This window comes from Asterias amurensis, chromosome 10 (genome assembly GCF_032118995.1).
Source record: "Asterias amurensis chromosome 10, ASM3211899v1".
NCBI lineage: Eukaryota > Metazoa > Echinodermata > Asteroidea > Forcipulatida > Asteriidae > Asterias > Asterias amurensis.
Genome location: NC_092657.1, coordinates 8365931 through 8378223, shown reverse-complemented (window position 1 = coordinate 8378223; position 12293 = coordinate 8365931). Strand labels below are relative to the sequence as shown.

Here is a 12293-nt window from a genome sequence, read left to right as displayed (position 1 = left end):
GGTACGGTGCTGTTGCCTGGCCATGTGCTTAATGCTGGAGGGACAAATGCACTTTCAAAATCTTGTCTGGGTATTTGTCAAATATTTGCATTTTATTCCACTCCAAAAACCTGACAAATAAACTATACATATATAATGTTGGTAAAATATTGCCTTACTTTTATCTAATTTTATCCATTCGTGTCAGTGTAAAATTAAACACCCCTATTTTTATAATGGTACGTTCACGCAGCATCGGGGAAAGAATTGCGCAATATCGTGTCCGTCCCCCCCCTGCTCATCATTGTAATGCGCATAAGACTCAAATTTAAGCGCATGCGCCAATGAAGACACCGTTGTCAAAACCTACCTCCACCTGGGGTGCGTTTTGGCAGCTGTATCCAATAATTGTTTCTGACGTCATAACCAAAACGTTAACCGAGCTCACAACTCGGTTATCGTTCAGTCTGAACAGCAGAACCAAAGACCAACAACCGAAACACTTTTTGGTTACCGCCGCCAAAACGCACCCATGGCTGGATCACATAGAGCCGCAGTGCATGCTGGTCTAGCTAGTGATCAAATTGGTCACTAGCTAGACCAGCATGCACTGCGGCTCTAAGGGAAACGCGTGCACACCGTGTATTTGCGAAAAGGTCTATAAGCACAAGGTTAAAACCATGGACAGCGCCCCCTACATTTTGCGCACATTGACTCGGTGCTTAGGGATTGCAGTCCCCCTTATTTTCTTGCATATCAAAACAAGGTACTTTATGGGCATGCACCAACTTCGACAACGTTATGGAAACCTCCACAGGACGTACCTTTTGTATGTTGTCAGAAGGTTACGCATGACGTCAGTCCACATCGTGTATGCAACGCTGAAAAGAAAGGCCAACACCTTGGCAGAAATTCCGCTGAGAAACTGTGTTGGAAACGTCCTCAGAACTACCAAAGCGGTCCACCGCATTGGGATGACATTTAGAGATTTCGCAAGCTTTCACACGACACCAACATGCAATGAGAGTACAAAATGTAGTTGGTTACCGCTGAACTATCGAGTTGTTGTTACTAATCAATACTACCAGTACAATTTTATTCAAACACAAATCATGGCAAGTAAAATAATTGTATGAACAGAAACTACCCTAAACAACTTTAAAACCCCGCATAACCAAACAAGAGCAGAAACACCAACCAGACGAACTAAATTAAAACCAAAACAGTAATTCACAATACACAACTAAATTAAAATAAGAAAGTACAATAATAGTAGTAACAAATAACCATAACAACAAATAGTCATAATAAATACAAAATAAAATAAACGAATAAAAAAAAGTAAACAAACAAGAAAAAGTAAATATATAAAATGATGAAACAAAAATAATATAAATCAAGAAAAATGTATTAAAAATATATAACAAATAGGTTGCACCTTCTCAAAAATGTCGCAGTGTTTGAGAAAACTTCGCAAGGATTGTAGAACATACTAAAAGTTGTTGTCCTTCACATAAAGCTCAATTCACCCAAAAATGTTGGCCAGGAATGTTGAAAAAGGGCTTAAGAAAACGCTACGAAGCCGAAAACACCCCACATAGCACTGTAAGGACTTACGCACTCGATTGAAGTTACGAGTGCTTCGTGAATATGACGCAACTCGCTAAGAACAAACTAGTAACACGTAAGTGCTTACTAAGGCCTAAGAAGGCTTCATGAATAAGGCCCCTGGTACTTCACAACATTTTTGTTAAAAGTTACTCGTGTTGAACAGCGAATGTTTGTCAGAACCCTTGAAGCACTGCAGAGACGCTGTTATAGTATGATGGTACTCTGATACCAGAAAGGATCTCTGTTGTGTGTACGGTGGATGAACCATGTTACAAAAGTACTCAATTCGGTGCATAAATGTTGAAATGTACAGAGATGACAAGCAGTTTATACCAAAGCTTGACATTCTGTCATGTCACATCATTGAAAATTTGTGAGCAGTAAAGCACATACACCACCCTTCCCTACCAAGGTGTTTGATTTGGAGTAAATCTTTGAACTTTTGTGCGCAAGCCAATTAAAATCTTACAAAAGTAATTAGCTAGTGCTCACTCATGTGGAACAGCCGAGGATCGATTTGGTAGAAATTAAAAAACTATGACCTTGATGTACCTATATACTTAGTGACAGATTTAAAAAAATAAAAAATAAAAATAAAAAAATCCATTTGGGATACATTTTCAAAAATGTATACTTTTTTGTGAAACACCCTGTAGTTTGTACTATTTTCATGAAGTATTGAAATGAATTCAAGTTTCAACTGAATTGAACTCGGTGTATAGATGTATACCATAATCTCGCAATCTTGTTCAGAAATGAGATAGTACAAGAATTAGCAAACCAACCTAACAGAATAATGTGTAAGTTAAACCCACTGACATAAAACCAACAGACAAAATGAGAGCAGTATTCACAATATTCATCTTAATTTGTTAGAAATCCGACTCCATTTTATTAAAACGTTACTTCATCTTTTTATATAATTTTACAATAAATAACCAATATAGAAATTCTACATAAAACCTCATTAGAAATCACTTGTACTGGTTGTACACAATTTGGAAGAGTGTAAGCACAACCCAAAGACATTTACATAACACTTTTTGGTAAGTTTTTATATTAAATTAAATTTAATTTAAATGGACAATTATAAATGTAGCACTTTAGTTTAATAATTAAAAGTGAGGGATTAGTTATGCAGTACTGTTTATTCGTTTCATTCTTATTTAGTTGTGGAGCAAAATGTTGAGACATAAAAACAGTCAATACATTGATAAGATATGAGATATACATCTTTCTCTTACTTATCAATGTGTTTTTTTAGGGAAAACACAAGTTGTACAACTTCTGCGTTAACATTTAAAAAAACTTGGTACGTTGACTAGTATGACCTGGCGGGTTTCTTGAAAAGTCCTAGTTTGTAAAACTTTAAAATTTTGAAAAACCCACTACGGCCCCTAAAATTATGTCAAAATTCTTGTTAAGCACATAATTTTTTTATTTTTTTTCATAACAAGTGTTACAAGGCCCAGGGTAATCTAGCTTGAAGAGCATGCTCCCTGGCTAAAATATATAATGCACATATGAAGTCAATTCGATCGAGTATGCTGGCCAAGGCTAGAGGTTAAGAAAGGTAACTGGCTCATACAGATAATTAATTATCACATGGCTGCCTGGTTGGACAATGCTTTAACGTTATGTCAAAAACCATATGCCTTACGCTTCCAACGTTTCCTGTCCTTTAAATTAACAGTGCAAACATGCACAAGAGTACTCCTTGTGTCAAAAAACGTTTGAAAGTTGTTTGATGGTTACCAGTCACAGTTTCAAAACTAAACAGATTGTACGACATTGGTGCTGGATGTTGCTCTCTGTGTGACCACACACCGGATGTTACTTTAAAACCTGTGGGGGGGGGGGCAAAAAGATAATACAAATGTAAATTTATTAATGAGGCAACTCAAATCAGATCAAGGCATATAGTATACGTGTGGACAACAGAAATTGCCAACAATTAAAATTCAACAACACGGGCCTTTACTAACTCAAACGAACAGTTACGAATGGGATACAGAAAAGGTGGCTATAAACAGTGTTCTTCAAAACTGTGTAGCATTTCAATCTTGCACAGAGGCCCTCGATTACAAAAGCCATTCATTAATATGATCAAGGGTATAGCATACTTTTGGACAACAGTAATAAATTGCCATCAATTTAAATTCAACCAAACAAGGCTACTAACTCAAATGAACAGTTGAGATACAAATATTGGTCAGTGCAAATTGTAAGGTACACTAAAAAAAAAAACTTAACTAGACAATAGGTGTGCGTTTGTGAACAAACACAAAGCTGTTCCGTGTTGTTTTGCTTTGATTATAAGCTTCAATGAAAAATGTTTAGTTCTTGAGATATGGTACCACTTCCGGTTGACCCGGAAGTAGGGGTCAACACGAGGTCATGATATTTTCAAAGTCACTATTATGCCTAAGGAGTCTATAACTGAAAAAAAGATTGAAAATTGGTTGTGTAGTTCTTAAAATATGGTCCCACTTAGAGGTCAAGTTGGGGTCAAAGTTTATTTTTAATGCCTAAGGAGTCTTTAACTAAACATAGGTGAATATCGGTTGTGTAGTTCTTAAAATATGGTCCCACTTCCGGTTGAACCAGAAGTAGAGGTCAAGTTGGGGTCACAGTTTTTTAAACCCAAAAATTAATGCCTAAGGAGTTTAAACTGAAAAAAGTTTAAAAATCCGTTGTTTAGTACTTGAGATATGGTCCCACTTCAGGTTGACCCGGAAGTAGAGGTCAACTTGAGTTCACGGTTTTCAAACTCTTTAACTACAAACAGTCTAAAAATAGGCCTTGTACTTCTTGAGATATGGTCCCACTTCCGGTAGACCTGGAAAAGGGGTCAACTTGAGGTCACGGTTTTTCAAAATTAATCTCCAATCCCCAAGGAGTATATTATTGCAAACAGGTTAAAAATCGTCTGTTTACTCCCGAGATATGGTCCTACTTCTGGCTGACCTGGAAGTAGAGGTCAACTTGAGGTCACAGTTTTTCAAAATTAATCTCCAGAAGTCAAACAGGTTAAAAATCGGCCGTATACTTCTTGAGATATGGTGCTACAAAGATTTCCTAATTAAATATGCAAATGATGGTCACATGGTTAATTATTCAAGAATTTTATAAAAATTTTACATAAGGAATTAGCTTATGTAGTAAGCGTCAATTTGATATATGATTAAACTTTTGACCTTATAGTTTAGATTAGGGAATAAACAAACAACGTGTACGAATGCTATGGGGTTTTAGGCGGAAACAAAGAATAATAACAATAATAACTAGACATAAGGTGTTTGTGAACAAACACAAAGCTATTCCTTGTTTTGCCTGGATTATGTGCTTCAATGATCTATGAAGATATGGTCCCACTTCCGGTTGACCAGGAAGTAGAGGTCAACTTGAGGTCATGTTTTTTCAAAATTAATCTCTAATCCCCAGGGAGTCTTCAACTACAAACAGTCTAAAAATTGGCCGTGTAATTCTTGAGATATGGTCCCACTTCCGGTTGACCCGGAAGTAGAGGTCAAGTGAGGTCACAGTCAAAGATTTCCTAATTAAACATGCAAATGATGGTCACATGGTTAATTATTTAAGAATTTTAACTTTTTTACATTAGGAATTAAGCTTATGTTCTAAGCTTCATTTGATATATGATTTAACTTTTGACCGTATGGTTTAGGAGATTAGGAATAAACAAACAACGTGCAGGCATGAGAATGGGTGATGATAAAAAAAAAGGAAAAAATTCAGTTGATTGGAAATGTCAATATTCCATCATTTTTGTGTGCGAAGCACACAACACAAGCGCGCAGCGCGAAGTCCCTTACGGCCGGGGTCCAGGGCCCGCTTAAGGGCCCTGGGAGCTCTGGCTATTTTAGAAGCTCTGTGGTGGTCTCTAATGCATTTCTGGCACCTATTTTTCCAGGTAGAAGTGAGCTACTTTTGTGTGATTTTTCCTTTTTTATTTTTTTATAATAGGTTTAAGGGAAAATAAAATGTAAAGCTCACACAATTCAAACAATTTTGGGTTCGCCTGCGATTTTATTACAATTCCGGAAAAAGAAAGGAACAAAAAAAAAAAAAAATTATCCCTTATTTCTGCTCTTGAAAATGCTTTTTTTCTCACCAACAACCATTCTTGATTTGAAATTCGGTTGTGTAAAAGAAATTCTTTTGCAGTTAAATGTTTGTGATTTTAACGATCCGTCGGCGACGCACATTTTAAAATATATATAGGCCTATATACTTGGCGAGAGCGATGTGTTTTTGAGAAAGAGGTTGTTATTCAGCATAGGGTATAACTGGAACGAGGTTGAGATTAGACCCCAACATAGAAATAGAACCAATGAAGAAAGCACGTCGTCCGGACGCACAGTGTGTTCGCTGGTTCCCAATATATCTTTCGCTGTTGTGAGGCAATAACAGGTACCAGTTTCCCATGGCCTGCCGGCGATCTCAGATTCGTGCCGCACCGCTCATTGGTTCGTGTACAAACCTGCACGTACACAGTACACATGGTGCAAACACGTGCATTGTTTTTTTCAGTAGACTTTCAAAAGTCTCCACACGTGTTATCTTTGCTGCAGCAGCAAGCGCATTACACGCAAACATTATTGAACCGTACCACTATAAACGAACCAAGGAATGCGGCAAGTTTATACATCGGTCGCTGCTGCTCCATTATGCATGCGCGATGCCAGGAAGACCACAAGCCGTAAACTGAGCCAGTTGCTGGACGGCAATTTATTGTTTAGGTGCCGTTTTTTCATGAACGCCGTACGTGTGGATCCGCGATAAGAACAATTACAAAGGTAAACTGGACATTGTCTGACTAAAGAAGAGGGATTAGAGAAATCCAAATGTATACCCCCCAAAACCTACCCCCCGAATTTTATAGCAAATTCACATTGAACTCGGAGACCACATATTTTGAAGTGAAAAATCCGGAATTCCGGAAAAATCCGGAAGATTCTCATGCCTGAACGTGTACAAATGCTATGGGGTTTTAGGCGGAAACAAAGATTAATAATAATAATAATAAAAATAATAAAAATCTCAACGAAAACAAAACCTGTTCCCACGGTAGGTCGGAACAGCTAATAACTGCTTTGGTAACGAGCATTGAAGGGTTGTTGACAGTATAAAACATTGTGAGAAACGGCTCCCTCTGAAGTAGCATAGATTTTGAGAAAGAGGTAATTTCTCATGTAAATAATAAAAGACTTCTAGCCAGAAGTCTTTTATTCCTTTCTGAAACTACACAGATTCTTCAACAATGGTTTTTTTCTCTCATCATTTTCTCGCAACTTCCATGAACTATTTAGCTCACAATTTTCACAGGCTTGTGGATGTGTGGCATTTGAATATTGCACTGAGGCCTCTGCTTACAAATATGCACAGGTAAGTTAAACAGGTAAGAGAATCAAGAAGTGGGTGCAGAGGTTGGTTCAAATCCCACCAGAGCAGCCTATGAGCTTTGTTTTTCCACAGGGCTGTAAAAGTATGTTTACTGGTATAGAGTGTCTATTATGCATTTTATGTGGGTATACCCAAACTAGTGAATCCGTGATTATATCCCCCGAAAAATCAAATATTTCCTCCAGGAGGCAATTTTTTACCATGAAGAGGACGACTGAACAGACACCAATGAGAGCCGCGGCAACAGCCCATCCAAATAATCCACTCTTACGCTTCTTCCCCAGAATCCATCGCATCATGTTTAGCTTCCCAGTGGTGAAAGGTGGATACCTCATGCTATAGGAAAGAGAAATGACATAGTCTTAGTGGTGGAGTTATTTTGTTTACATTTTATATCATGGCGGCAAAAGTTAGATATTTAATACATGAAATTGTACCCGTTCCATCATGCCTACCATGCTTACCTTTAAAAGAACATTACAGAATTTGTTTTTGCTAACAAAACAGTTGCTGGCACCGAAGCACTTTATGTAATCCACCATATACATAAACTGACAAACCTGTAGAAGTTTGAAATCGATCGACCATCTGGGTCTCGAGAGAATAGTGAAAAATCGATTACAAATTTTGCATTGCGTCGATGCCAAAATAAAAATGAATAAAACGCTCACTGAGCGATAAACTCCAAACGCAAAGTTAGATTTTTTATTTCTCATCAAATATGACATTTCAGACAGAAATATTCCAAGGGATGTTTTCTACTATCATCATCATTAGACCATGTAAGTTTTATGTAAATCTGTGATCTTCACGATCTGTGATCTTACCAATTCTGTAATGTTCCTTTAAAGGCAGTGAAAACTACTTGTAATTAATCAAAATCTATATTAGCATCAAACCTTACTTGGTAACAAGTAACGGGGAGCTGTTCATAGTATAAAACATTGTGAGAAATGGCTCCCTCTGAAGTAACTTAGTTTTCGAGAAAAGGCAATTTTCCACGAGTTTGATTTTAAGACCTCAAAATTAGATTTTGAGGTCTTGGAATCAAGTATCTGAAAGGACACAACATCGTATAACAAGGGTGTTTTTTCTTTCATTATTATCTCGCAACTTCGACAACCAATTGAGCTAAAAATTTCACAGGTTGTTATTCTATGCATATGTTGAGATACACGGAGTGAGAAGACTGGTTTTTGAAAGTTACCACTAGTGTCCAGTGTCTTTTAAAAGGTTAAGAGAGAAGAAACAATGAGTATACTTGTGTATAATATGTAAAAGGGAAGGTGTATGTTTGGTTTCACAGGTTGTTATTTTATGCGTATGTTGAGATACACAGAGTGAGAAGACTGGTTTTTGAAAGTTACCACTAGTGTCCAGTGTCTTTAAAAAGGTTAAGAGAGAAGAAGCAATGAGTGTTTTACTTGTGTATGTTATGTAAAAGGGAAGGTGTATGTTTGGTTATCGCCCTTAAAATGAATGGCAATACACAAACACTGGGTCAGAAGAAATGGAAACATTTGTTCAGAAGAAATGGAAATATTGCACTTAAAAGCAAACTGGCTTTTAAGCCATAAAATTTGAATTTGTATTATACATGGATATTCCTATCAAGGGTTATTCTTCCTGCATGGTCATATTTTGTTCTGGCTTGATCGGCAATATCTCAATAACACCACCACCTTTGAAAGAAACCTTCACCAGTTAGTGTATTGTATTACACGTTTATCAACATCCATATAGGATTAAAACAATTGAATGGTTCCAAAAACCAAAGGTATACTTTGCCTTCAAAGCAACAAAGCATTTTTATGATCCACATTAACTAAGCAAAATTTTAAGGCAACGCTGAACTTTGGTTTTCTTAACCAGTTGATTGGTTTAATCCTATAAAATTGGATATAAAATAACTAATAAGTGAAAAAATGAGATAATGCAAAAATCCTGGTTTATTGCCCATATAGAAAGAATATATAATCCCTACACAAATACAATGTTTACCTCAATTATATGAAATTAGCAGAATTTGTGATCATGTTTTAAGTTTCATCCCTAGCAACAACGGGCTTTTTTTGCTTTCCTGCAGAACTTTTAACATAAGCCTTTTTGAGGTATGGCGAACGTGATCAAGCGCGTCACACGCCATGACTGATGCCCTCTCACCATGTTGGTGGTCATTAGGTTTACGTGTAAACGCCTCGTCGCCTAAAATGTGCACTTCACTGAATAACATACGTTCTATTTCTATGGTCTATACCAGAGATGCAACCATGAAGGTGTGGAAAAAAAAATCTGAAAAATTTTGTGGTGACGTTTTGGACACTTAACGCAGTAAACCACCCCAACCTCACAGCCAGAAACAGGGACAAACCTGGACTGATTTGTTGCGGTCACTGGAGGTGAACATATGGAATCTGTATATTTGACTAGTTTGGGGGTCAAACAAACTTTGGGTTGCACACAAAAAAGTTTCACTAGCCCAATTGTAACATTCATGCAAACAAAATTCAAAACGTTAAAAAAAAGTTTATGGCAATTAGTTAGACAGGGCACATGCATTGTGATTCGCGCGCGATCGCTGACGTTACCAGACGGGATTGTGTTAGTTTCTCCATGGTTTTAACGGCGATTTTCGAGTTTTTCGACTTTAAAAATAGCGAATTTGGAAGCATAAATTGGGGAAATATCAGAAATTTTTATCCAATTTACACATTTTAGATTTTGAATCTCTGCAATACGCACAAGTTTACAATTTTACAGTGTTGTAGCATTGTGTCCGCCATACCTCAAAAAGGCTTATTCACTTCACATTGGTTGAATGAAACAAAGCGATGTAAATATCATCGTTCAATGAATGAAATAAATGGCACAGTGACTATAGGGGTATTAATGAAAGAGCACAATGAGCGTCACTGAATGACAGATTTGAGCATTATAGAAGCCACTGTTATTATTGAAGTTGAAATGTTATTGTGTGACCCACCTGAGAAGTTTGTCCATTCCTGGGTTAGCATTTACACATGCCCGCTTGTGTGAGAAAGTATCAAAGGAGAACTTGCCATGGTAACATCCCATTCCACTGGCACCAATACCACCAAACGGTAGAGTGGTCACTGTAAATAAAAGCACAATTTCAATCACGAGTCTTTTTGAATTGTGATCTTATCCAAGTGCACAAATCAGTAATCAAATAAATCACTTATATACGAATTATAATCTCGACACAAGCACACAACCATATTCTATACTAAGTGTTCATGTTTGGTAATCCGTAACTGACAAATTGTTGTTGCTTACTTTCACGAGGACTTTTAATGTGCATTAACTGTGCTGAACTACATGTAGGCAAGGAAAACCATGTACAGTAATATACAAAGAGCGATTAATTAAACACCCAGTTCTCACAGGTGCCCCTGAGTCGCGCCGAACCAAAGTCTGAATTCGGTACATGAAAAGTTTGACTTATGAGACAGGTATGAGCTACTGGGTGCACTAGAGGAAGTCGAAAAATCAACTGTTGCAGTCATTCGGAAGGGCTCTGGAGTGCCTAAATTTACATTACAAGAACAACATTTCTTGTAATGTAAGTTTTAGCTTAAGTTTGCCTGTCTGAAACAAATACTTATTTGGTGCGACCAAGAGTCGCTCCTGGTCTATATGGTTTGGAGCAACTCTAGCGCACCTGTCTAAAGCGAGTGTAATACAGACATAATAGATTTGCAAGTTATATTGAAGTACTGAATGAATTGTATTACATCCTGCATGCAGCAAGACGTCATTAGATACAAGCCCACCACTCGTTGTCTCGTCAGTAAAACGCTTGATGACAGCTTTGCTGTTGGACATGACGTACAGTGCTAGGGGTTTCGACCTATGATTATAGAAAACAAAACAAAATAAAGTTTGAATAAATGTAACAGACAAAAACTAAGCCAGAGTTTAACGCCTGATGAGCTCTTTACACTGTGATGTACTTATGTAAAACTAGTTGGAACGATGTGAGCTGAGTAGCATTTACAGATAGGGCAGAAGTTGTGATTATGATGCAGTTTGGGGCAGTTTGCAACTAAGCTATTTACATGTAGGCTATCCATGACGTACATGTGCATCCCCAATTATCGCATATTTTCCCAGAATGCATTGCTATTTCCTATTTATAGTGTAAAGGGGTCTATGGGATGTTCCAAAGTTGGATGAAGTTACAATGGTAGGACTTGCATGTCTTTTGACAAAACTTGGCTGTAATAACTATGATAAGACCAAATCTTTAAAAAGAGAGCCAGGTGGGTGACGCTTGCAAAGTAATTTTCAGTGATATAAAACAGATTTGTTTTTATAAGCTCTATATTAAAACAAGATAAAGCCATATTAATGTTGGTTTTTAATGCAAATGCTAGTTTTACATGTAGTTTTTGTTTCTCAACGAAACAAAATCAAAGAAACAAAATACACACCTTTCAATAGTTCGAGATAAGACACCTGAATGTTTTATATTAACATGTAATCTTGTAGCAAACTTGACAACCTGTATAACCTTTAATTTCACTACCTACTCCTTATAGCTGATGTATTTCTTTTAGTAAACTGATGAGAAAGTCAGAGTATCAGAGCAGGTAAAGTAAGCCAAAGAAATAAAAACAACTTCCATCTTATACCAAGGTGAGTATCTCACCCATGCAAGTTAGGTAGCACAGCAGAGCTACAAAGCTTAAAGTATGCGCTTTATTTATTAATGAGAATGTAAAGAATGGAAAAAACATTGAAGAAAAACAAAGAGTATTAATAGATAACAAATATTAAGTAAATGCTAAGCAGTTCATGTGCGTGAGTATTTGATAAATCAGTGCAGTTCATTTGATATTGTGTATCTATAATTATCTACTTGATTGTAACCAATTGTAGATGTACAATATTTGTTTAAATGATGCAAAGTTAACCAATAAATTCTTTTAGTGTCAGATTGACCAGCATGACCAATTATTTAGCTTGTCATTTCACTTGTACGCTAGTCTGTACTTAAAAGATGTTTTTCAATACTGATAGAGTCAGCAAGACCACTTGGTTGTTTTAACTGGCATTAAGCTAGTGAATTATTGTTAACGGCACTGGACACTATGGTAATTACTCAAAAATACCTGTTAGCATAAAAACTTACTTAGTAACGAGGGAGAGCTGTTGATAGTATATAACATTGTTAGAAACGTCTCCCTCTGCAGTAACCGAGGTTTTGAGAAAAAAATATTTCTCACTAGAAATTTTGATTTGAATTCGAGATCTCA

General features: G+C 36.8%; 1 protein-coding gene across 2 annotated transcripts in view; it reads right to left on the bottom strand.

Moving 5' to 3' along the window:
- Positions 1 to 2454: 2454 nt before the first annotated feature.
- Positions 2455 to 12293, bottom strand: part of LOC139942928 (aldehyde dehydrogenase, dimeric NADP-preferring-like) — a 31366-nt gene continuing 21527 nt past the window's right edge. For both annotated transcript variants that reach the window (XM_071939750.1, XM_071939751.1), the window contains exons 12-15: positions 10770 to 10885; positions 9998 to 10127; positions 7215 to 7350; positions 2455 to 3435 (exon numbers count right to left, since the gene is read on the bottom strand). In XM_071939750.1, coding sequence (XP_071795851.1) covers positions 3424 to 3435; positions 7215 to 7350; positions 9998 to 10127; positions 10770 to 10885 — 394 coding nt within the window. In that variant the 3' untranslated portion in view covers positions 2455 to 3423. The remainder of the gene's footprint in view (positions 3436 to 7214; positions 7351 to 9997; positions 10128 to 10769; positions 10886 to 12293) is intronic.